Here is a 24817-nt window from a genome sequence, read left to right as displayed (position 1 = left end):
GTACTCTAGCATGTGAAATAAAATCTCACATAGAAGAAATGGCAAAATCTCTTTCAACAGCAGCCGTCATCATTTCCAAGAATTACACAATTGACGAACCAGCCCCCAGCTGGCGAATCTTGGGAAATAAAAAAGTATGGAAGCGTGACTGGGCAGAATATGACGCCATGCCACATTCCCGCCGTCTCCAGGAAAAAAACGAGGAAAAAGCCAGACTTAGGCGCAAAAAACGAGAAAAGAAACCAGGTGAGAACCCCCACAACAATACCAACAAAAACAGCGGCAGTAACAACTACACTATTGGCAATTGCAACAATAATAACAACAACAACAACAACAACAACAACAACAACAACAACAACAACAACAACAACAACAACAACAACAACAACAACAACAACAACAACAACAACAACAACAACAACAACAACAACAACAACAACAACAACAACAACAACAACAACAACAACAACAACAACAACAACAACAACAACAACAACAACAACAACAACAACAACAACAACAACAACAACAACAACAACAACAACAACAACAACAACAACAACAACAACAACAACAACAACAACAACAACAACAACAACAACAACAACAACAACAACAACAACAACAACAACAACAACAACAACAACAACAACAACAACAACAACAACAACAACAACAACAACAACAACAACAACAACAACAACAACAACAACAACAACAACAACAACAACAACAACAACAACAACAACAACAACAACAACAACAACAACAACAACAACAACAACAACAACAACAACAACAACAACAACAACAACAACAACAACAACAACAACAACAACAACAACAACAACAACAACAACAACAACAACAACAACAACAACAACAACAACAACAACAACAACAACAACAACAACAACAACAACAACAACAACAACAACAACAACAACAACAACAACAACAACAACAACAACAACAACAACAACAACAACAACAACAACAACAACAACAACAACAACAACAACAACAACAACAACAACAACAACAACAACAACAACAACAACAACAACAACAACAACAACAACAACAACAACAACAACAACAACAACAACAACAACAACAACAACAACAACAACAACAACAACAACAACAACAACAACAACAACAACAACAACAACAACAACAACAACAACAACAACAACAACAACAACAACAACAACAACAACAACAACAACAACAACAACAACAACAACAACAACAACAACAACAACAACAACAACAACAACAACAACAACAACAACAACAACAACAACAACAACAACAACAACAACAACAACAACAACAACAACAACAACAACAACAACAACAACAACAACAACAACAACAACAACAACAACAACAACAACAACAACAACAACAACAACAACAACAACAACAACAACAACAACAACAACAACAACAACAACAACAACAACAACAACAACAACAACAACAACAACAACAACAACAACAACAACAACAACAACAACAACAACAACAACAACAACAACAACAACAACAACAACAACAACAACAACAACAACAACAACAACAACAACAACAACAACAACAACAACAACAACAACAACAACAACAACAACAACAACAACAACAACAACAACAACAACAACAACAACAACAACAACAACAACAACAACAACAACAACAACAACAACAACAACAACAACAACAACAACAACAACAACAACAACAACAACAACAACAACAACAACAACAACAACAACAACAACAACAACAACAACAACAACAACAACAACAACAACAACAACAACAACAACAACAACAACAACAACAACAACAACAACAACAACAACAACAACAACAACAACAACAACAACAACAACAACAACAACAACAACAACAACAACAACAACAACAACAACAACAACAACAACAACAACAACAACAACAACAACAACAACAACAACAACAACAACAACAACAACAACAACAACAACAACAACAACAACAACAACAACAACAACAACAACAACAACAACAGGACCCGAAGCAGCCATCTTTACAACAGCACTGCATTACCTTTGGATAAAGAACTTTTGGCTGCTGCACGAATACAATTTTCTCGGCCACCCAAAGAAAGCGGACTAAATTTCATTAATTTCGAAAAAGGGGAAACTATTAACCCTTATCGAACTGAAAAACCAACTGAGCGAGAACACCCTTCTCTTCTGGACCCCATGCGTCCGCCAATAGTGAGACTTACTGAACAGTCCGTAACTGGCGACCAACGCTTCCTGAAGGCGCGTCTAAGGGACCCGAAAATTATGGACATTGTTCGGACCTACCTCTCCTTTCTGCATGACCAGCCATCATCAACATGTATTCGCGGAATCACCAAAACCATTGCTATTCTAATGCTAGCAGCTGAAGGACTACCAAAAGCCTGCACGAAATTTTCCTTGACGTCCAACATTTATTATGCTCATCCTTTTCGGTCATTCTGGCAACTGAAACAAGCTGGGACGAAAGCGTAAAAAGTGAAGAAATCTTTGGAAATGCCTTTAATGTATTCAGAGACGACAGAAATTTTCATGCAACACAGAAGAAGTCAGGTGGTAGAGTTCTTATAGCTCTTTCGGCCAATTTTAACTCAGAAATTATATTTACACCAAAATTTACAGAATTTGAGCATATTTGGGTGAAATCACACATAGCCGGTGAAACGCACGTGTTCGCCTCAGTGTATTTTCCACCAGACCATGCTCATAAAAGCACTTATGAAGCCTTCTTCCAAAGTGCTGAACAAATTCTATCTGACCTTCCTCCTGAGGTTAAAGTTCACATATATGGAGACTTTAATCAACGCACTGCTGACTTCATTCTGGACTCTGAAAATGAATGTATCTTACTCCCAGTCGTTGGGGATAATGAAACATTGCAGTTCATTTTTGACAAAACTAATTAAGGACTGAACCAAATTAACCACATCAAAAACCAACAAAATAGCTATTTGGACTTTTTACTAACGAATATTTATGAAGATTTTTGTGTGACCGAATCATTAAATCCACTGTGGAAAAATGAAGCGTTTCACACAGCAATCGAATATTCTTTATTTATGCATGAAAACCAAAGACCCAACGACTGCGAATACGAAGAAGTCTTTGAATACAAATTAGCAGACTACGAAAAAATAAAATTTAAATTAAACAGTGTCAATTGGCAATTAATTTTAAGGAATGTAGGAAATGTCGAAATTGGTATAGACGTGTTCTACAAAATTTTAACAGAAATAATTTCGGAAGAAATACCTTTGAAGAAAAAAAGACGTAACAGAAGCACACAAAATCCAGTCTGGTTTAACAGACAAATAAAAAACTTGAAAAATCGGAAGCAAAAAGCACATAAAATTTATAAAAAACACAATAGTAGTAATAATTTATTAATTTATTTGGATCTATGCGATCAACTGAATTTAGCTATCAGTACTGCATTTGAAGAATATAATGCAAAAACTGAACGTGAAATAAAGTCCTGTCCGAAGAACTTCTTTAATTACGTAAAAACGAAATTAAAATCTGACAATTTTCCTTCAATAATGCATCTAGACGAAAATGTCGGTGATAGTTCGGAAAAAAACTGTAATCTATTCGCAACATTTTTTCAAGAAATTTATACGACATTTTCTGAAGAAGATCGCGACCGCTATTATTTTGCATTTTTTCCAGTTTTTTCTAGGGACATTGGCCTCAATCAACTTCAAGTGCAGGATATTTTGCAGGCTTTAAAAATTTAGATGTCTCAAAAGGTCCTGGACCTGACGGAATTCCTCCTGTTTTTATTAAATGTCTAGCAATGGAACTCACTGCTCCATTGTTCTGGATTTTTAATATGTCCCTGGAATCTGGAACCTTCCCAAAAACTTGGAAAAGCTCATTCCTAGTGCCTATCTTTAAATCTGGCCGAAAATCTGACGTACGTAATTATCGTGGTATAGCCATTATCTCTTGCATTCCTAAACTTTTCGAGGCAATTGTCAACGAAAAATTATTTCTCCAAATCAAAAATAGAATTACTGACATGCAACACGGCTTCTTCAAGGGTCGCTCGACCTCGACAAATTTACTTGAATTTATAGACTATTCATTGAATGCAATGGATAATGGAAACCACGTAGAAGCTCTCTATACAGACTTTAGCAAGGCATTTGACCGCATAGACATACCAATGCTACTTTTTAAATTGCAAAAAATTGCAATTGAGTCAGGGCTCCTAAAATGGCTTGAATCATATTTAACTAACCGCCAACAAATAATTCAATTCAACGGAAAGAAATCGAGTCCAATTCAAGTCACTTCAGGCGTCCCCCAAGGCTCTCATTTGGGACCTCTTCTTTTTATTCTATACGTAAACGACATTTCTTTCATTCTCAAAAAACTTAAATGTCTTATTTATGCCGACGACATGAAGCTCTTTTTAGAAATAAGAAATGAAGAAGACATCAATATATTCCGGAATGAAATACACATATTCTACATATGGTGCAAAAAAAGTCTACTAGAATTGAATGTAAAAAAAATGTAACTTAATATCATTTAGCAGGAAAAGAACAACTTCAAATATTTCAATTGCACTAGGAAATCAAAATGTAGAAAAATGTGAAAGAGTTAGGGATTTAGGAATAATCTTAGACTCTAAACTAACTTTCATAGACCATTACAATACAATTATTCACAGGGCAAATAACATGCTAGGCTTTATCAAGCGCTTTTGCTATAACTTTCAGGACCCATACACAATTAAAACACTATATATCGCCTATGTGAGGTCAATACTGGAATATTGCAGCATTGTATGGTCTCCTTTTTCAATCACGCACGAAGAAAGATTAGAATCCGTACAAAAACAATTTTTATTATACGCTCTTCGTAAATTAGGTTGGACATCATTTCCTCTTCCATCATATGAAGCACGCTGCATGCTTATAAACATACAAACATTAAAAGAGCGTCGTGAATATGCAATGGTTTCATTTGTAAACGATATCGTTTCGCAACGCATTGACTCCACAGAACTTTTATCAAAATTAAATTTCCATGCACCTACTCGGCAACTCCGAAATCGAAATTTATTTGCCATAAAACATCATCGTACAAATTATGCAAAATATGGGCCATTAAACCGCATGATGGCCTCTTACAATTAATACTGCGAAACCATTGACTTTACAATGTCTCGGCATAAACTAAAACAATATTTTTACTCCATAAGGCATTATAACTCATAAAAAATAGGAAAGCTGACACTGCTTAATTTTTATTAAAGAAAAAATTATTCTTTTAACCTTTTGTCCAAAGTTGACAAAATAAATAAATAAATTTAAGAAAACAAAACTGTATTCTTATATGTACTAGTCTTCGTTGGTTGTTGAAATAAAAAAAAAAAAAAAAAAAAAAAAAAAAAAAAAAAAAAAAAAAAAAAAAAACGATTGTTTCTAAGTGTGTATGACATTAAAATAATGACATAAACCAGGGATTAAATACAGCCCACTGATCAACTCGACCTCGTTGTACAATGAGGAGTCAAAGGTGGCAGGTCGAAAAACTAGATTTCTCTTCTCAATCTTGGACGATTTTTTTCATAGAATATTAACGACCAGGAAATTACAAAACAATTAAAATTAAAAAAAAAAAACTGTCCATTAAAACTTACCGTCATGTTTAATTGATCGATTTCGCTGAGAACCCAACCGACGGATCCATCGCCGGAGCAGATCAGTATCCGAAAGGGGTCAAAATGGCGGAACAACCGCAGGCCAAGGCCCGGGCCGGTTGATATGAGATCGAACACCTGTGCCGGGTTCAGCAGCTGTTTGAAACGTCGAAGAAACTTGACGCCTTGATTGTCTCCGGATTTGGAATTTACAAACACCAACAGCGGTGAGAAGCTACCGTGCGGTTTGCACACGTCCCATGCGTCGTCGATTCCGATTGAGTGCAGCGAAATTGGCGGTACGACCGATACCCGGGCCGGCCCCAACGGACAGGCCACCTGTGCCTGAGGTCGGCAGGCAGTGTGTACCGTGGAGCGACACCAGAGGCAGCGCCAGTCCTGAAGACGCATCACCGAGCCGCACGTTTTGTCACACACGATGCATTTGGCCGACACCGGTAGGTTACCTTCCATCCATTGATGTGGCATCACTATGTTCTGAGGAAAGGAAACAAGTTTGAGTTAACAGTCGAAAGCGAAGCAAAGTCAACTCCTTACCCCGTCTATATCCTCGATGATATCCTTCCCAACCGAAGCCAGGGTGGTCCACTTGCAGTTGGATATTGCCTTGGCGGCGCATCGCTTGTGCACCTTGCACTTGCACACCTCGCACGACAGCCCATGCGAGGTGACTCCAGACAAAGCCTCCCGGCAAACATTGCAGTACGTTGGTCGAGCGTGCGACGTTGCATACCTGAGAATATTAAGAAAACATTCGAATCTAAGGTGGACGATTTTTCCGCTCAAATTTACCAATTGTGATGTCCCGAGAGGAAGTCATGCTGATCGGGTGGTCCCGGTTCGAAAAACTCCCGCGACGAGGCGGCCTTCAGCGCATGCAGCCAGTCTTCCATTTCACGACGATTTTCGGCACACAGCACCAGAGAGCGAGTTGGAGTGATTAACTGTGGGAAAATTAAGAAAAGAAGGTTCGCGACTTTAGTTATTGTTGAAACATGAGTTACACCCGTTTATTTTTGTTAACACTAGTTAAGCTCAAACATTCAGAACCGGTTCTGGCAAGTCACCTACATGGATTATTCTTTGCAAACATAACCTTAATGTTGTCTCATCTTCATGGAGGAGCAGAAAGAGCAGTGACACTTGCGGTGAGGTTGCTTCCTGTCCTGGTAGCAGGAAATGTGATCCATGATATGCCAAGCAGGTCATTACTCACCGGGAGAACCCCCGCCCGCACCCTATAATTTGTGTATGGCTTACAGCTACGATAGGAGGACCAGCAAGAGCGCTTATCTCAAGCTTGAGAGATTTTCAATTTTCAGCACGACTTCACGTAGCATTAGCACTCGTCAGATTGATTCACCGTGACTGTGACGCAGTAGGATGGTGGATGGGTGGTTGCTTACGCTTTCTGGCTGTTCAGCGGATGGATAAACTTTGATAACTTACTGTCTGCTCTTCAGTTAGATGGTAGGTACTAAGAATCTAAGAAGACGCATTCGACACGCTACGTCAGTACAAATTAATTTGTTATCTTCTGCCACGTTGGCAGACTGGTAGAAAGAGATGAATGACTATCGTTTGTCACTTAAGCACCGGATATCGCTAATTCTAAAGTTCTTGAGTCTTTATTTATAGCGAAATGTATGAATATTCATGGCTGTTCTGTTCCACAAAATGTTACCGAAAGTTTGATTGGATACTCGGAAGAAGGGTCCCAAACTCCCTACCATAAATTCCAAATTTGAAAACATCGGAAGTTCTGTACACATTTTGATTCCGGCAGACATTTTGAAGGCATTTCAGGTGATGTAAAGCTGTTGCAATATATGTTGAAATTGAAGAACACTTCCAATGGTTTTTTGAGACCAGCAGACTTGTGAAGGGGAAGCATAATTGTACCTACTAATAAATTGGTCAAACAAAAATTAAAACTGCTCGTTAAAAACACCCAAATGATGCATAAACTCCAGTGAAAGTCCCTTAAATAGTGTAAATGATCCATAAACAATTTCAATATGATAAATATTTGATGTAAAATTTGGCAATATAATATATCAAATGTACCGCTCGATTTCTTAAGAATGAGCATTTAAATTGTACGAATTACAAATAAACATATTGCAAATGATCGATAAAATGTTCAACAATTAACTTCAAACCAACGAAATTGATCCATAGGAAATCAAAATCGCGCACTATTAAACTTAGGTAAGATTCATAAATAAGATATATACTTTCATGTTTTCGGAACTTATGTTTAATTTTTGATAATTTAAATAATTGTACCATTATTGCAAAGCTACACATATTTACTGCTTGTGTTTTAACATAGACTACGTCTAACGAGAAGGTACAGGGGGTGAATCAAAAATCTAAAATTGTTACCGTCACGAAAAGGTGATAACCTATTTGTATATAGTAGATTAGGTGTATATAGTAGTTGTAGGTTAGTTGTAGTTGTAAATAGTAGTTATACAGCCATTCCATAGTAAAACGATATAGTGTTTCTCAGAACTTCGTAGCAATTGGCAGTTTTGTTCCTTATCGAAAGTATTAGACCCGTATTTTTTTATTTTCTCATTAGGGTGACCGTTTTCCTGTTAAGGTAGTCCAAAAAATCGATTTTTTTCTATTTCTTCCAAAAATGGCATTTTTTTAACTTTTGAATTATTGATCCGATTTGAATGATCAAAATAACCTTTCAAAAATACGGCAGCCCTAAGTTTGCACCTTTAGAATTGATAAAACGATCCATAAAATATTGAAAAACGTTCCATTAAAAACATTCAAATGATCCATAAAACATCGGAGAAAATCCCTAAAAAAGTGTGGATGATCTATAAAAAATATCAATACACTGGAACCTCCATTTACGAACCAAAACGGGGGTTCGTAAATCGAATTAGTTCGTAAAAAAAAACCTCGTTATTTGGGATTTACTTCGTAAAAAGAAAACTCGTTATTTGGGATTTACTTCGTAAAAAGAAAACTCGTTATTTGGGATTTACTTCGTAAAAAGAGGTTTTAGAAAATATTGTCAAATACCCCACAATATGGGTATTTTTGGAATCGGAGTGACGTGTAGGGACCGGAAATCGATGTCTGACGCCATTTTGAAATCCAAGATGGCGGCTTCCGGTTACAGAAAAACTTGGAAATTCTGCCAAATACTCCACAATATGGGTATTTTTGGAATCGGAGTGACGTGTAGGGACCGGATATCGATGTCTGACGCCATTTTGAAATCCAAGATGGCGACTTCCGATTACAGAAAAACTTGGAAATTCTGCCAAATACTCCACAATATGGGTATTTTTGGAATCGGAGTGACGTTTAGGGACCGAAAATCGATGTCTGACGCCATTTTAAAATCCAAGATGGCGGCTTCCGGTTACAGAAAAACTTGGAAATTCTGCCAAATACTCCACAATATGGGTATTTTTGGAATCGGAGTGACGTGTAGGGACCGGATATCGATGTCTGACGCCATTTTGAAATCCAAGATGGCGACTTCCGGTTACAGAAAAACTTGGAAATTCTACCAAATACCCCACAATATGGGTATTTTTGGAATCAGGGTGATGTGCAGGGACCAGAAATCAATATCTGACGCCATTTTGAAATCCAAGATGGTGGCTTTGGGTTACATAAAAACTTGGGAATTCTGTCAAATAGCCCACAATATGTGTATTTTTGGAATCGGAGTGACGTGTAGGGACCGGATATCGATGTCTGACGCAATTTTTAATCCAAGATGACGGCTTCCGGTTACAAGAAAACAGAAAAATACCGTTAAATACACAACAAAATGTATATTTTTAGAATCGGAGTAACCTGTGAGAACCGAGAATCCATGTCTGACGCCATTTAGAAATCCAAGATGGTGACATCCGGTTACAGAAACACTGGGAAATACTGTCAAATACCCCACAATATGGGTTTTTTGGAATCGGAGTGACTTATTAGGACTGAAAACCCATGTATGACGCCATTTTGAAATTCAATATGGTGACTTCCGGTTACACAAAAATCGTGTTAAATAACCTACAATACGGGTATCTTAAGAATCGGGGTGACGTGGTGGTATTTGCCCATTTTTCTATAACCGGATTGTTCTTGGATTTCGAAATGACGTCAGACATAAATTTCCGGTTCTTACACGTCACTTCAATTCCAAAAATACACATATTGTGGGGTATATGACAGACTTTCCAAGTTTTTCTGTAACTGGAAGCCACCATCTTGGATTTTAAAATGGCGTCAGACATCGATTTTCGGTCCCTACACGTTACTCCGATTCCAAAATACCCATATTGTGGGGTATTTGATAGAATTTCGAAGTCTTTTTGCTAGCGGAAGCCACCATCTTGGATTTCAAAATGGCGTCAAACATCGATTTCTGGTCCCTACACGTCACCCTGATTCCAAAATACCCATATTGTGGGGTATATGACAGAATTTCCAAGTTTTTCTGTAACCGGAAGTCGCCATCTTGGATTTCAAAATGGCGTCAGATATCGATTTCCGGTCCCTACACGTCACCCTGATTCCAAAATACCCATATTGTGGGGTATATGACAGAATTTCCAAGTTTTTCTGTAACCGGAAGTCGCCATCTTGGATTTCAAAATGGGGTCAGACATCGATTTCTGGTCCCTGCACATCACCCTGATTCCAAAAATACCCATATTGTGGTGTATATGATAGAATTTCCAAGTTTTTCTGTAACCGGAAGCCGCCATCTTGGATTTCAAAATGGAGTCAGACATAGATTTCTGGTCCCTGCACATCACCCTGATTCCAAAAATATCCATATTGTGGAGTATTTGGCAGAATTTCCATGTTTTTATGCAACCGGAAGTCGCCATCTTGGATTTCAAAATGGCGTCAGACATTGATTTCCGTTCCTTATACGTCACTCCGATTCCAAAAATACACATATTGTGGGCTATTTGACAGAATTTCGAAGTTTTTTCTGTAAAAGGAAATCGCCAACTTGAATTTCAAAATGGCGTCAGATATCGATTTCCGTTTCCTATACGTCACTCCGATTCCAAAAATACCCATATTGTGAGATATTTTAAAGAATTTCGAAGTTTTTCTGAAACCGGAAGTCGCCATCTTGGATTTCAAAATGGGGTCAGACATCGATTTTCGGTCCCTTCACGTCACTCCGATTCCAAAAATACCCATTTTGTGTTGTATATGGCAGAATGTCCAAGTTTTTCTGTAACCGGAAGCTGCCATCTTGGATTTCAAGATGACGTCAAACATAGAATTCCAGTTCCTACACGTCACCCTGATTCCAAATATACCCATATTGTGGGGTATTGAAAGTATCTTTCAGTTTTTCATGAACCGGATGCCGCCATCTTGGATATCCAAATGGCGTCAGACATGAATTTCCGGTTCCTACATCTCACTCCGATTCCAAAGATACCCATAATGTGGGATATTTCATAGTTTTTCCCAGATTCCCATAATCGCAAAAAAAAACTCGTTATTTGGAATTTACTTCGTAAAAAGAAAACTCGTTATTTGGAATTTACTTCGTAAAAAAAAACCTCGTTATTTGGGATTTACTTCGTAAAACGAAACCTCGTTATTTGGAATTTACTTCGTAAAAAGAGGGACGTAAATTGAATACTGCGTAAAAAAAGACTTCGTAAACGGAGGTTTCAGTGTATTATCAATATTTTATGTGAAATTTAGCAACATAATTGTAAAAATGTACCACTAAATTTCTAAATAATGAGCATTGGAATTGTACGAATTACCCATAAACATGTTGCAATTGATCCATAAAACGTTCAGCAATGAACCTTAAACTAAAGAAAGTGATCCATAAAAAATCAAGTTTGCACACTTAAAAATATAGGCATGATTAGTATGTTATTCATGTTTAGGACACTATTTTTTTTTAATTTTGATCCATAAACCTTGAAAAATTGCTCCACTGCTTATCTATTTAGATTTACTGTCCTGCCCGTGTATTTAAGGTAGATGTGCGAAGCGACGGGCAGGCGTCTAGAATTAGCTTCCAAAAGAAGATTCTATAATAATATTCTTAAGAAGCTTCCTATGGAAGCTACATTTAGAAACTTTTTAAGAAGCTTATTCTATACGCTCGCCCATCGTTCTGCTCTTCTGACAAAAAAAAACACGGGTAGAGCAGTAAACCTGAGTAGCTACGCAGTAATGTAGCAATTTTCCAAGGATTATTGATCAAATTAAAAAAACATATGTATATATACCGAGGGGGGCGACTCTAGCTACGATGCAGGAAAAATTGTGTTTTGTTTTGGCTAGCTGCACGCACGCTGAGTAGATAGAAAGAAGATTGATGACGATTCTAAAGATTTCCTGTAAAAAGATGAGGCGCGATGCAAGTAGATGCGACAAATGAAAGAATATTTTTCGAATCGCTAGTGGTAGATCTGTTGAGCATCTAGAATTGAGATTTGGATGTGTGGCCCCCCCTATAGACTTTAATTGGAACACACAAAAATAAGCACGTCTACCAACAACTCGAACACCTACCCTAGGTATGATCCATAAAATTAACATTTATTTATCATTTTTTCTTAAGAAGATTATTATAGAAGCTTCTTTTGGAAGCTAATTCTAGACGCTTGACCATCGCTCCGCACATCTACCTAAAAACACGGCAGGACAGTAAATCTAAGTAGTTAAGCAGTAATTGAGCAATTTTTCATGGTTTATGGATCAAAATTAATGATACAGTGTCCAAAACGTGAATAATATACGTCTAATTTATGGATCATGGCTGTTCGGAATATCGGGATAACCCTGTACTGCCAAACCCAGTGACAACCCTGTGGGAGATTCAGAGAGCTACGGTAACGGTCGCTGTCAGAAATGACAGACGTCAGGTTTGGCTCAACGGAACTGTGAACTCACAGTTCCGTTGAGCCAAACCTTAGATACACACCAAAAAATTCTGAATTTTACTGGCGATGTAAACATCCATGCATGCAAACATTCATACATGTAAACTTCCTTTTCACGTAAATTAGCAACTTGCAAGAAATGTTGCAAACAAAAGTGGACAGTTGCATACAATATATGGGATATTGCATGAAATGTCTCATAAATTTACACGATCTATAATCTAAATTTGTATGATATATGACGCTCCATATATGTGCATCATAGTAACGGAAATTTACACTACTTTTTTTAGTTGTGTAGGTCGGAGTATGAACGAGAAAAAAAGAGGAAAAGAAGATACAATTCCAAACCATCTAAAAAACGTTTTATAGCTAAATTATTTTAATTGCCTAAATTTGTTAATATACCTATCGTTTAATTAAATTGTAGTTATTTGTAGTGACCTAGCTACCAACAATCAATACGAAACTAACGATTTTAAATTGGCTCACTACCTGACTTGCCTATTGGTCCCAAGCAAATCGATTAACGTACCCCATTCTAGTCAAAATTTTAGTACTACACAATGTTTGTTTTGATTCGCTATAAAAGTTTGACAGGTAAAATGAGGGGTTCGTGGATTTTCTCGTGTTTTATAGGGGTGCATCGATAAGCTTGGGACCGAAGATAGTACCAGAGCTTAGCCAAAAAGTTGAGCACATTTCTTCGGGACCTTCTGGTCTTAAAGTTACCTCTATGTAGCTACTGAAGTAGGTTAGTTGGAGGTGGAATTCGTGCAAATATTGAATTTAATAACCCTATATTTGCTTAATCTAGATACTGAAATTTGATCCTAAAATCTGGTAACCTACAATTTGTTCCTAAACGCTATATACATGATTCACCCTAAGTAACTAGTAAGTAGCTCATTCTACATCGTTTGCGTGCTTAACTAAAATAATAATTGAATCCCTAAATGCTAAATCTAGCCAAATCTTTGTTGAAAGAGTGACGGAAGATAACTCTCGGTTTGAAAATCTCCCGCTCAGCCTCCTATCGCTTTTCATGGAGGAATTTCTCTTCCTCCAGCGCTTTCTTATTTGCGCTTTACTCCTGCAGCAACTGGTCTAGGGATTCTTCCAGGCTGACCTCATTGGTACTTCCTTTTCCAGATTCGGTTGCGGCATCACTCCTCGCTCTATTATTTCTGCTAGGTGGTTTCTTTGAGACAGACTTCTTGGTTCCTTTTGCCACCTTCAGCATATTTGTGCACTTAGAGCACGTCTACGGAACCTCCTTTACAGCTGTTGTCTTACCAGCACAACTATAATGGGTCCAGAAATCGCAGACATCACACTGAACCATATCATCTACGTGGTCATGGCCTTCACAAAGCGTACAGTTTCTATCGCTGTTCTGTTCTTCACTCAACGGTGGTGTTGATCCCTCTGACATTTTGAGGTTATATCCGATGTTGTTCTTCAAGAATGTCCGGATTAATGAAAGCAACTTCCTCAGAGCAGTCTCGTTTTGGATAGCTTGAAGCTGAAATAGGTTTTGTTTTAAGCATTAAGATTGGTTTTGATTTTATATTAGTTTAATAAAACCTATTTCAGCTTCAAGCTGAGGAAGTTGCTTTCAATTATACGAACATGGCTATATTTTTAAGTGCGCAAACATGATTTTCTAAGGATCACTTTCTTTGGTTTAAGGTTCACTGCTGAATGTATTATGGATCAATTGCAATATGTTTATGGGTAATTCGTACAATTTCAATGCTCATTCGTTAGAAATTTAGCGGTACATTTTTACAATTGTGTTGCTAAATTTTACATTAAATATGGATCATATTGATATTTTTTATGAATCATTCACACTTTTTTAAGGATTTTCTCCGAAGTTTTATGCATCATTTGGATGTTTTTTATCGAACGTTTTCCAATATTTTATGGATCATTTATTGGTTTTTATGTTCAAAAGTATGTTTGCCCAAAAATACTTTTCAGAAAAAAATTTAATTTTTTTTGAAAATTGGAATTTTGTATAGAAGAACTTTAATTGTATTTGTTTTTTATGGTTTTCATGGTTTGTAGACAATGAGCGTAACACGTTTTATATTTTTTTTTAAATTTAGGCTTTTCTACACTACATATCAAAAATCAGCGATGTATTTGTCTTCGTTTATGAGTTACGATTTTTTGCAATTATCATGTTTAGAAATTTTGCTCATTACTCCAATACGACTAGATTAACCTGCGTATCCATTGGTACATAGCTGACATAGTCACATAATCCATATCAATTTTCTGCTTCTGCTTTTATAGGCTTGTTTATTCAAAGTGAATACTTCACCAAGTAAATAGCTACCTATACAGAGCACATGCTAAAATCAAGGTTGCAAAGACTCATTTCAGCTAAAACAATGTTTTTCTAAATTATGAAATAATTAGATGCCATGATCAAATTTTGAATTGGTAGGATACAAGAAGAGGTTGCAAAGAATGTGTTTGACATATTAAACCTGTTTATTTCACTTCATGAGAGTCACAATCAGCGATGTTTCACAAACTCACTCACTCACTCACTCACTCACTCAGCGATCAGCAAATCGCTGATTGTGACTCATAGAAACCAAATTTACAGGTTTTATGTTTCCAACGCACACTTTGTAACCTCTTCTTGTAAGTTACAAGTAAAACATGCCATCATACCATCTTTTGGTTTTATTATTCCGAAAAACATTATTTTAGCTGAAATGAGTCTTTGCAACCTTGGCTAAAATCATACAGAAAACTTGGTAGGTAAGGTGTTCGTTCGTAGGTGCAATGCATGGTGGCATATTTAAGGATGAACTTAGATGTGAAATAATCAGTAAGGAAACGAAAGCTCTGTTAATTCAAAGATATTCTGTACAGCCAGTGTTTTATAAACGATGAATGTTAAGTGTTCTTGTTGTTGTTTGTGGGTTTCAAATGCTTTAAAGAGGAATCTTACCCAAGCTCTTCAAGTTCATGCGGTGAAGAAAAAAAATGAAATTAGATGGCAGTTCCTTCATATGCAGAAATTGCTACCTCAAACTGTATAAACCCGCACCCGCAGAGCCCGCCACTGGACCATCCGGAGTTCCTGCTGTCAACAGCCAAGGTGAGTATTGTATTTAAAAAATGTATTTACATTGGTAGCCAAGCCATGAGTCAAACGAGCATGACGTCACATTATAACATTCTGAAAACTTTGTAACGTCAGGCTCGAATGTAGTGTAGTGTTAACAGTAATGTGAAATATGTTTTTTTAACTTCATTTTCAGAGTCACTAGAAGCACCAGTTTACAATCGATCAGAAGTACTGACAGTATGCCTACTACAAACGATGATGAAATCATTCAGCAACTCAAGGAAAAGTTCCTAGAAACTCATGATAATAATGAGAAGTATCGCATTCTCACGACTTTACCTAGAAGCTGGTCAGCATATAAAATAACGAAGGAATTCGGAGTTTCTCGATATATGGCGGATCCGATCAAAACACTACAGGAGGACAAGGGAATAATGACGACACCAGGAAGAAAGCTGAGCAGGGCGTCTTTCTATACCAGTGACGAAATAAGCCGATCCTGTCCAGGAAAACGCGATTATGTTATTACAAAAAATGTTGATGGTAAGGTTTATATACAACGAAGATTAGTATTGTGTAATTTGCAAGAAGTTTATGCCATTTTCAAGGATCAATATCCCGCAACTAAAATAGGGTTTTCAATGTTTGCAAGTAACCGCCCTAAGCATTGCATTCTGGCAGGAACGAGTGGCACAAATACTGTTTGTGTGTGTGTTTACCACCAAAATGTTAAATTAATTTTTAAAGCTCTTCAAGATAGAAAGTCACTTCCAGCTGATGTGAAATCATACCATGACTTGTTTTTTTTTAATTCTTTGCACCAACCCCACAGAACAGTGTTGGTTAAAAATGTGTGAAAATTGCCCAGGTATACAAAGTTTGACTTCAGAAATGGTTACTATCCTGACCGATGGAAATGTGGAATCCTTAAAATTTAAACAATGGCGTCAAGCTGACCGTTGTATCATGGATTTAGTGGAGTTGGAAACTCAAGAGTTTTTAGACATGTTTTTGGAAAAGTTATTCGATTTATCACCACATAATTTCATAGCTGAACAACAAGGTAAATACTTGAAATACGTCAATGTATAATAATATGTGATTTTTCTGAAAACTTTTCATTTGTTGTACAAGATGCTGTACAAGGATATCATTGGGCAAACGCACAGTACACTGTACATCCATTTGCTATTTATTATAGAGATGATCATACCCAAAGATTTAATGTTTACTAGTTTCACTGCAATCGCGGAGTTTACCAAGCACAACCATGTTTCAGTTCGATTATTCGTAGTTAATTGTATAAATTTCATCAAGAGTAAGATACTCAGCCTTAAGAAAATTCACTTTTTCTCAGATGGATCAGGCAGTCAGTTCAAAAATAAGATGACAGCTTTTAATTTGTGCCACATGAAAAAGGATTTTGGTATAGATGCGGAGTGGAACTTTTTCGCCACATGCCACGGTAAAGGTCCATATGATGCTTTGGGAGGAGTCTTGAAACGAAATGCTGGTAAAGCAAATTTGCAGGGGCATCTCATTACAACTGCTCAAGAGCTCTATACATGGGCAATTTCTAAAATCGATTCAAAAATGCACTATGGCTTTTTTTCAGACGCAGATCATAAAGCGATGGAAACAAAACTTAAAACTTAAACTCGTGTCAAACAAATTTCCGAAACACAGTCATATCATAGTTTTAGGTCAGAAAATGAAAATTAAATTATTGTAAAACGATTCTCGTTCTCAGAAGAAGAACATTTTGTGAAACTTTAAAACATTGGCATGTTTTATGCCTAAAAAAAAAATAATGAATTTTATTTCAAACCAGCCATGTGCATAGTTGGAAACCATAAGATTGTCTTATCAAAGCATTGATTCTAGTCCAAATATAGACTAGATATAGAGTTCACAGTCCGGGAAAGATGTACTAGCCAAATTTAATATAAATATATTCTATTTGAATTCCTATGCTATGAATCACTGTAGTAATTATTATTTACATATAACGCAAAAGCAATCAATAAATTTGATTCAAGTTTCTATGAATGCCACGGTAGTCTAGGATCAGAAATTGAAATAAGTAAGTAATGTAACCATGTTACATTCGATATGTATCAATTGAGACGCAGGGAAATCTTGTCGTATTGGAGTTATTAGCGAAATTTCTAAACATGTCGTAACTCAAAAACGAAGACAAATAAATCGCTGATTTTTTGATATGTTGTGTAGAAAAGCCTAAATTTAAAAAAAATATATAAAAACGTGTTACGCCCATTGTCTACAAACCATGAAAACCATAATAAACAAATACAATCAAAGTTATTCTTTCCAAAACTCCAATTTAAAAAAAAAATATATTTTTTTTCTGAAAAGTATTTTTAATAACCCTTCATTTAATATTTTGATCATTCAAATCGGTTCAATGGTTCAAAAGTTAAAAGATACAATTTTTGGAAAAAATAAAAATAAATCAGTTTTTTTTACCACCCTAACAGGAAAATGGTCACCCTAATGAAAAAATAAACAAAAACGATTCTAACTTTTTTCGATAAGGAACAAAACTGCAAATTGTTACGAAATTCTGAGAACCACTATGTCGTTTAGCTATGGAATGGCTGTATAAGTAGTTTCCTTTTTCAATTTAAAACAAACCAATCCCACCAAGGTGGTCATTCCCTAAAAAAAAAGGCCTGAAAGGACTAGGAACTGTAATTAATAATAATTGAAATTTAAAAGATCTAAAGTTGAAAAGACGCATCTGTGTCACTTGATAAGTTATACGTGTAAACCACACTAATTTAAGAAATAAAGATCATTTAAAGTAAAAAAAAAAATGCCAGTGAGCGTTCAAAAGGACCTACTTGCAAGATAGATCGATTTTCTCTTTACATTACTACACGCCATTTCAAAACTACCCAAATTTGGGTAGAATCCACCCAGATCGGTCAAAACTGAACCTACCCAAAATGGGTAAACTGTGTTTTTTTTTTCCTTTGGTTTGTTTTTTCCGTCGATCTTGTTTTCCGTGCTGAGCACCAATGCTACCGACGTGCCAGGAAGGCAGCCCCCACATCTGGACCCTACCTATCAACCCATCAACTCATGAACCGGGGACCAACGGCTTTACTTCCCATCCGAAGGAAGGCGTGATCAGAGATGTTATGCCTCAGAACATCCCGGCGGCGCCGACTGGGATTGAACCCAGGCCTGCTGGGGTGAGAGGTAATCACGCTTACCACTACACCACCGGCGCCGTAAACTATGTTGGGAGTGACAACTTGACAAATGAACAACATCGACATGAATCCGATCGACTTTGTTCATTTGTCAACGTGTCTCTCCCAACATAGTGTACCAATTTTTGGGTAGGTTCAGTTTTGACCGATTTGGGTGGATTCTACCCAAATTTGGGTAGTTTTGAAATAGCGTGTACAGCTAAGCGAAACAATTCAAGCTGAACTTTGCATCAGGTCCTAATTAACATTGACAAGATTTTCTTCGTCGACTTTCTTCTTGTATCACCTCTGCCATTTAAAGACATTCCCAGGTCCTATGCTCAAGTTTATTATCGAAAGAGAAAGTCGACGAAGAGAATCGAACAATGTTACTTAGGACCTAATGTAATGTTCAGCTTGAAAATTATTTGAATTTGTAGTACTGTAACAGGTTGTATTGGCTATCAAAAGCAACAGCAAACGCACCGAGAAATGTTAATCCAAGCGAGTTATTAACAAAAGAAAAAATCGATCATCGCGGTTACGTCCTTATGTAATATGCTCACTGTTGAATTTGTAATCTGTGATAGATACCCGAGCAAAGTGGCTTAACAAAATGAAAGCAAATCGATATTAAATTTTGCAGTTCCTATCATAATGAAAACTCATTTTGATTTCAATTGTCGAGACAGTAGTCTGATATCATGTTGTGCTTTCATTTTGCAGTCAAGACTTTTTAAATGAAAGCAACTTAACATGAAGTTTTGCTGTTAACGTCTTGCTTTAAATTTAATTTAAGTTCATCTGTCGTTGAACTAACGAGTATTGTGTATTTGTTTTGTTTAACACGTTTTAGATAATTTGTGACTTGACCGGGGTGAGATTTGAGCTCTAGTCTTTCAGCGTGAGAAGCATGGATGCTAACCAGCCAGGCCCGTATTCACTTTTACATTATGAATGCAAAATCAGTAATCAAATTGATTTCATTGAAAGAAGGATTAGTTTTCCGTTTGATTCAACAGTATAAAATGTTGCCCAAGTCAACCAAAATGATATCAACTGGAGAATTCAAAATAAGTTACATCATAAAAGCAAATATTGATTCCAATTTGATCTCCAGCTTTACTCGGGTATGGAAGACACTTTTTTCGCACCACAGAAACGCCCAGTGTTCTTATGCCAAATGATGCATGTGCGTCTAGAAAACGCAAACAAAATCTTTAAAATAGATGTACTGATAAATTGTTGGAGGGATTCATGGCTAATCGAGATATTCCCGAAATGTTGGTGCTAAATTATGCACTCCGTTTTTGTGTGTACATTTTTTTAGCGTTTTGAAGTTGAATCGCTGTGTAAGCCTTATTTCCAATCAATCTCATTATGGCTAACTACCCCATTACCGGCCTATTAAGCACAAGCCGCACATAGTCTTAGTCAAGTTTGCTGCAGTGCAGTACACAAGGAGTTTCAATTTCATGAATGATGCCACAAACGTCCAAGATTTGTGCCCTAAAAATCTTGAAGTGATAGGGAATATTAACCGTCATGACGGTAATTGTTGGACGCTTCAATGAATCACCTGAAGAAAGTAATTTCGGAACCAAATATAATAGAATATGTATTCGAATTTTTATGGAGTCCTGAATTTAACCAAGCTTTACTAAGTAGGAAATCCAAAATATGTGCATAGGACCGAACTCATACACAGCAAAAAAATAATTTTGATATCACGTCAAAGTGGATGCACTACAATCATGTCGAAAATATGGTGTAATATTACTTGCTAAAAAGGACAAAATTATCATTAATACAATACATGAACTGACATTACGCTGCTTTTACTGCATTTGTTTATTTATGTGGTCATAAAAATTACATGAAATTTTCGACATGATTGTAGTGCATCCACTTTGATGTGATATCAAAATTATTTTTTTGCTGTGTAGGTTAATTCTACTGTATTTTCAATCAATATCTAAAAAATGCACGAGAATTTCACACACAGCTTAACGTAGTCTGCGTCAACCTTGCGGTCGTGTCTTATACACAATCCCGCCAATTTATGGATGGTATCCATATTCCAGTTATGTTTAAAATAGGTAGCACATGCGTAGTTTGAACAATTATAGAATTATTTGAGTATGAGCGTGCTTCAAACGTCACTTGTCAGTAGTAATGTGACATCGAGTGGTAGTGAAATCGGGGCAGCTCCTCCGTCAGCACCCATCAGGTTTCGGCATTAGGAACAACTAGTTCTGGCAATCCACCCGTCCGCTATTTGGTGCCGTTTCCAGTTCGCCAGTCCGGACCGGCAAAAAAGAGCTCCATCTCTAAAACATCCTCAACGGCGACATCTCCGTTCTGGGTAGTTCCACACAGATTCGCAAATCGGTTCGGATCGATGTTTCTAGAATTACTTGTTATTTTACACAGTTGTTTATTACTGTCCAACATGTCATTTTACATATTTGGTTCCCTAGTTTTGTACACGACTAACACTTGAAAAGAGCTTATGCAAAAATGATACGCATCAATAGAAAAAATATATCTCGTGAACGATTTGTTCGATCGAGATGGTGTCTTGCGCGAAGTTGCGGACAAGTATTGTGCCTTTCAAGAACAAATATACACTGTAAAAAATTTTTTTGTTATTTACAAAAAAAAAAATCAAAATTATAAAAAAAAATACTCAAATTGCAAATTTGTTTTAATTTTTTTGTTATATTTATATTATAGTTTAGATAAAGCGCTACTTATTGACAATGTGCGTTTGCTGGGCAACTCATAAACAAAAACGTTATGAATTATTGAAAAAAGTACTATTTTCCAAAATACTACTTACAGTTTTCGAATATCTTTGAAATGGTGTTATTATTAAAACACATTAAATTTACAACAAAATAGCTCATTGTGCTTAAATTACCCAAAGTTGCTATTTTCGAGATACTCGTAGGTTAAAATTCACTTATCGCATAATTTGAGCGATTTTCACCCTTTAGTGATGTTGTTCGTGCGTGTTTAATCTTGAAAATATTTTTAACGAAAAGCCCAATCCATTTCCTTAAACTTTGCTGTTCACAGTTTTTCAATCAGACGCACAAGTCTCTATACAACAAGCGTTGAAAATCAAGCCACTGAATGTCTGGTACCTAATTGCATACTTAGGTACCATCTTATTCTTCATTGATACCTAGCCACTTAGTAAGAATATTTATTTCGGTAGCAAAAACTGATATTTAAAGAGCTACTCAAGCATATCTTCATCAGTCACTAACAGTAACCAGTCTAAGTCGTTATCTGTGGAAAATAGAAATAGTTTGAAGGACGGTGATTCAGTGCTGTTATACAAAGTTTCGTTTCTGATAAGGTAAGCTTATTATTCAATATAAATTTTATACGAACATTAGTTAAATGTATATAAAAAAAATAAGAATATTTATATTTTTACGTTTTTTTTTTTCAGCATTCACCAGTACAAAGATATGGATAACCGATTTGTTATGACCCAATGTATTCAACCGATAAAAAATGATGATGTATAAAAAAGGATCTGCGAATTCTTTCAGAAAATACCAAACAGAACTTGAACTCGATTCTATATTCCAGAGATACAATGAGAGGTGAACAACAAATCATCGCTGAAAACTCGGAAACTGTTGTTGGAAGGGTTTTGCCTGAAGTACCCAGCCTGTCAACGATACCATCAACAATATCAGTGGCCACAACTGCAACAACTGATGATGATATTTCGCGATCTGTTAACATCGAAATATTCAACCGAGGTATTGCTGGGATTCAAGTTTCACCGATTGATGCAAAGAAGTCAAACAACGTTTACTATCCTGAACATAAAATTAAGGAAATCAACCAAGGAGTGAGGAAGCATCTTTTCTAACTAGGACCGCACGAGGACCAAACAAGTGCAACATAGGATTTTGAAGAAATAATTCTTCAATTGAATGAAAAATTTGGCAGACAAGATACCACAAGGAGTGAAAAACTACAGATTTTAACTGTGTTGCCCAAGTCATGGACAACACAAAAAATAATGGATGAATTTAACACCACAAGGTACTTCGCAACAGCAGCTAATAGTTATTTGAAACTGATGGAGCACATTCAGCAGTTCACAGAAAATCGAGCCATGGCTTAAATGATGCAACGAAGGAATTTGTTGTTCAATTTTTTGAGGACGATGAAACAAGTCGGGTGATGCCTGGCCAGAGAGACTACGTGTCAGTAAAAAACGATGGAAAACGGAAAGCAATACAGAAAAAGGTTATTGATGACGACACTTAAAGAAGCATACACAAGATTAAAGGAAATTAATAGTGAGGCAAAAATATGAATTTCTTCATTCGCGAAACTTCGTCCTAAATACTGCAAACTTTTAACCAGTTCAGGATCGCACAATGTTTGCGTTTGTAAAAATCATGAATTTTCTTTTATCTTATAACACATAGTTTAAAAAAGTACAATATATTGTATGATTTATAGTCCTTGACTGATAGTTTAATTTGTGAAAGAAAAACAGCATATCGTTATCTTAGATGTTGTGAGGATTGTCCAGACATTTCGTCAATTGAGGATTTTTTAACACAGCAATTAGAAGAAAAAATGGTTGATCAACTGTCATTCGAACAGTGGGTAGCTACTGATAGATGTGATATACAAACTATTGTAAAAGAGCCTGAAGATTTTGTTTCATATTTTTGTGAAAAATTACTCAAATTGATACCGCACGATTTCATTAAAACAGAACAATCTAAATTCTTAAAAACAACGAAAAACAATTTGCAAGTAGGAGAGTTTTTAGTTAATTGTGATTTTTCTGAAAATTACTCCTTTGTACTGCAGGATGAAGTACAATCTCATCATTGGAATGTATAACATCCATGTATCCATCCATTCGTTATATACTCGCAAGTGCTTCATTTTAGTTTCATAATTATCTCAGAAGAGTTGACACATGATGCAGTAGCTGTTAACCTGTTTATTACCAAAATGATTACTTTTTTACGTACAGATCAGAGAAAAATAGTGAAGAAGATTTATTTTATGTCTGACGGAGCTGCTTCACAGTACAAAAAACGTAAGAATTTTCCTAGTATCTGCAAGTTCAAGTCTATGTTTGAAATTGAAGCTGAATGGCATTTCTTTGCGACATCCCATGGCAAAGGACCGTGTGATGGTATTGGAGGTACGATAAAGAGCATGGCTACACTTGCCAGCTTAGCTTGAGAACGTGAACATCCAATTAAAAATGCCAAAGAATTATATAACTGGGCAAATAATCGAAAGCAGGAAGAGTTGACGATAAGTTGGTTTTGTAACATCAGAAGAATATAAAACTATGGCGGCAGAGCTTAATGAACAATATTGTGAAACAAGAACAATTCTGAAAATAAAATTAAAGCAAAATTGTTCTCAAACTGTTCAGATCATGATGCAAAGGTTTTTAATTTGTTTAAATAGACGTATTAAGTATTAATATAATTATATAATGTGAACTAAATAAATACCTAAGAACACTATTTTATTTAAAACATTTTTATTTGTGAAATAAATGCCATAATTTGCTAATGGTATTACAAATCTCGGATACTCGATTTGACGCAACTGGGAACTCAACCATGCACACTAACACCACTATTAAGTTGAGGAAGGTTTCCCCTATCTGATAGTGGTGTTAGTATGCGTGGATGAGCTCCCAGTTACGTCACATCGACGATCGAACGCATTGTTTACAAAAACAGATAAGTCTTTTGAAAAAGTAACCCAGGTGGGGTTGTTGCGAAATAATGAAATATAAGGTTTATTGTCAAAACTAGTTATGC

At 36.2% G+C, this 24817-nt stretch overlaps 1 protein-coding gene across 1 annotated transcript in view; it reads right to left on the bottom strand.

Annotated features, from left to right (window-relative positions):
• The window catches only part of LOC135712351 (diacylglycerol kinase eta), a 445427-nt gene that overhangs the window by 45963 nt on the left and 374647 nt on the right, over positions 1-24817 (bottom strand). The window contains exons 4-6 of the mRNA XM_065235324.1: positions 6547-6698; positions 6292-6487; positions 5734-6231 (exon numbers count right to left, since the gene is read on the bottom strand). Coding sequence (XP_065091396.1) covers positions 5734-6231; positions 6292-6487; positions 6547-6698 — 846 coding nt within the window. The remainder of the gene's footprint in view (positions 1-5733; positions 6232-6291; positions 6488-6546; positions 6699-24817) is intronic.

This window comes from Ochlerotatus camptorhynchus, unplaced genomic scaffold, assembly GCF_037179485.1.
Source record: "Ochlerotatus camptorhynchus isolate MF236.1 unplaced genomic scaffold, CSIRO-AGI_Acam_v1.1 ptg000472l, whole genome shotgun sequence".
Lineage (NCBI taxonomy): Eukaryota > Metazoa > Arthropoda > Insecta > Diptera > Culicidae > Ochlerotatus > Ochlerotatus camptorhynchus.
The sequence above is the reverse complement of the archived record's forward strand: the minus strand, read 5'-3'. Positions and strand labels throughout refer to the sequence as shown.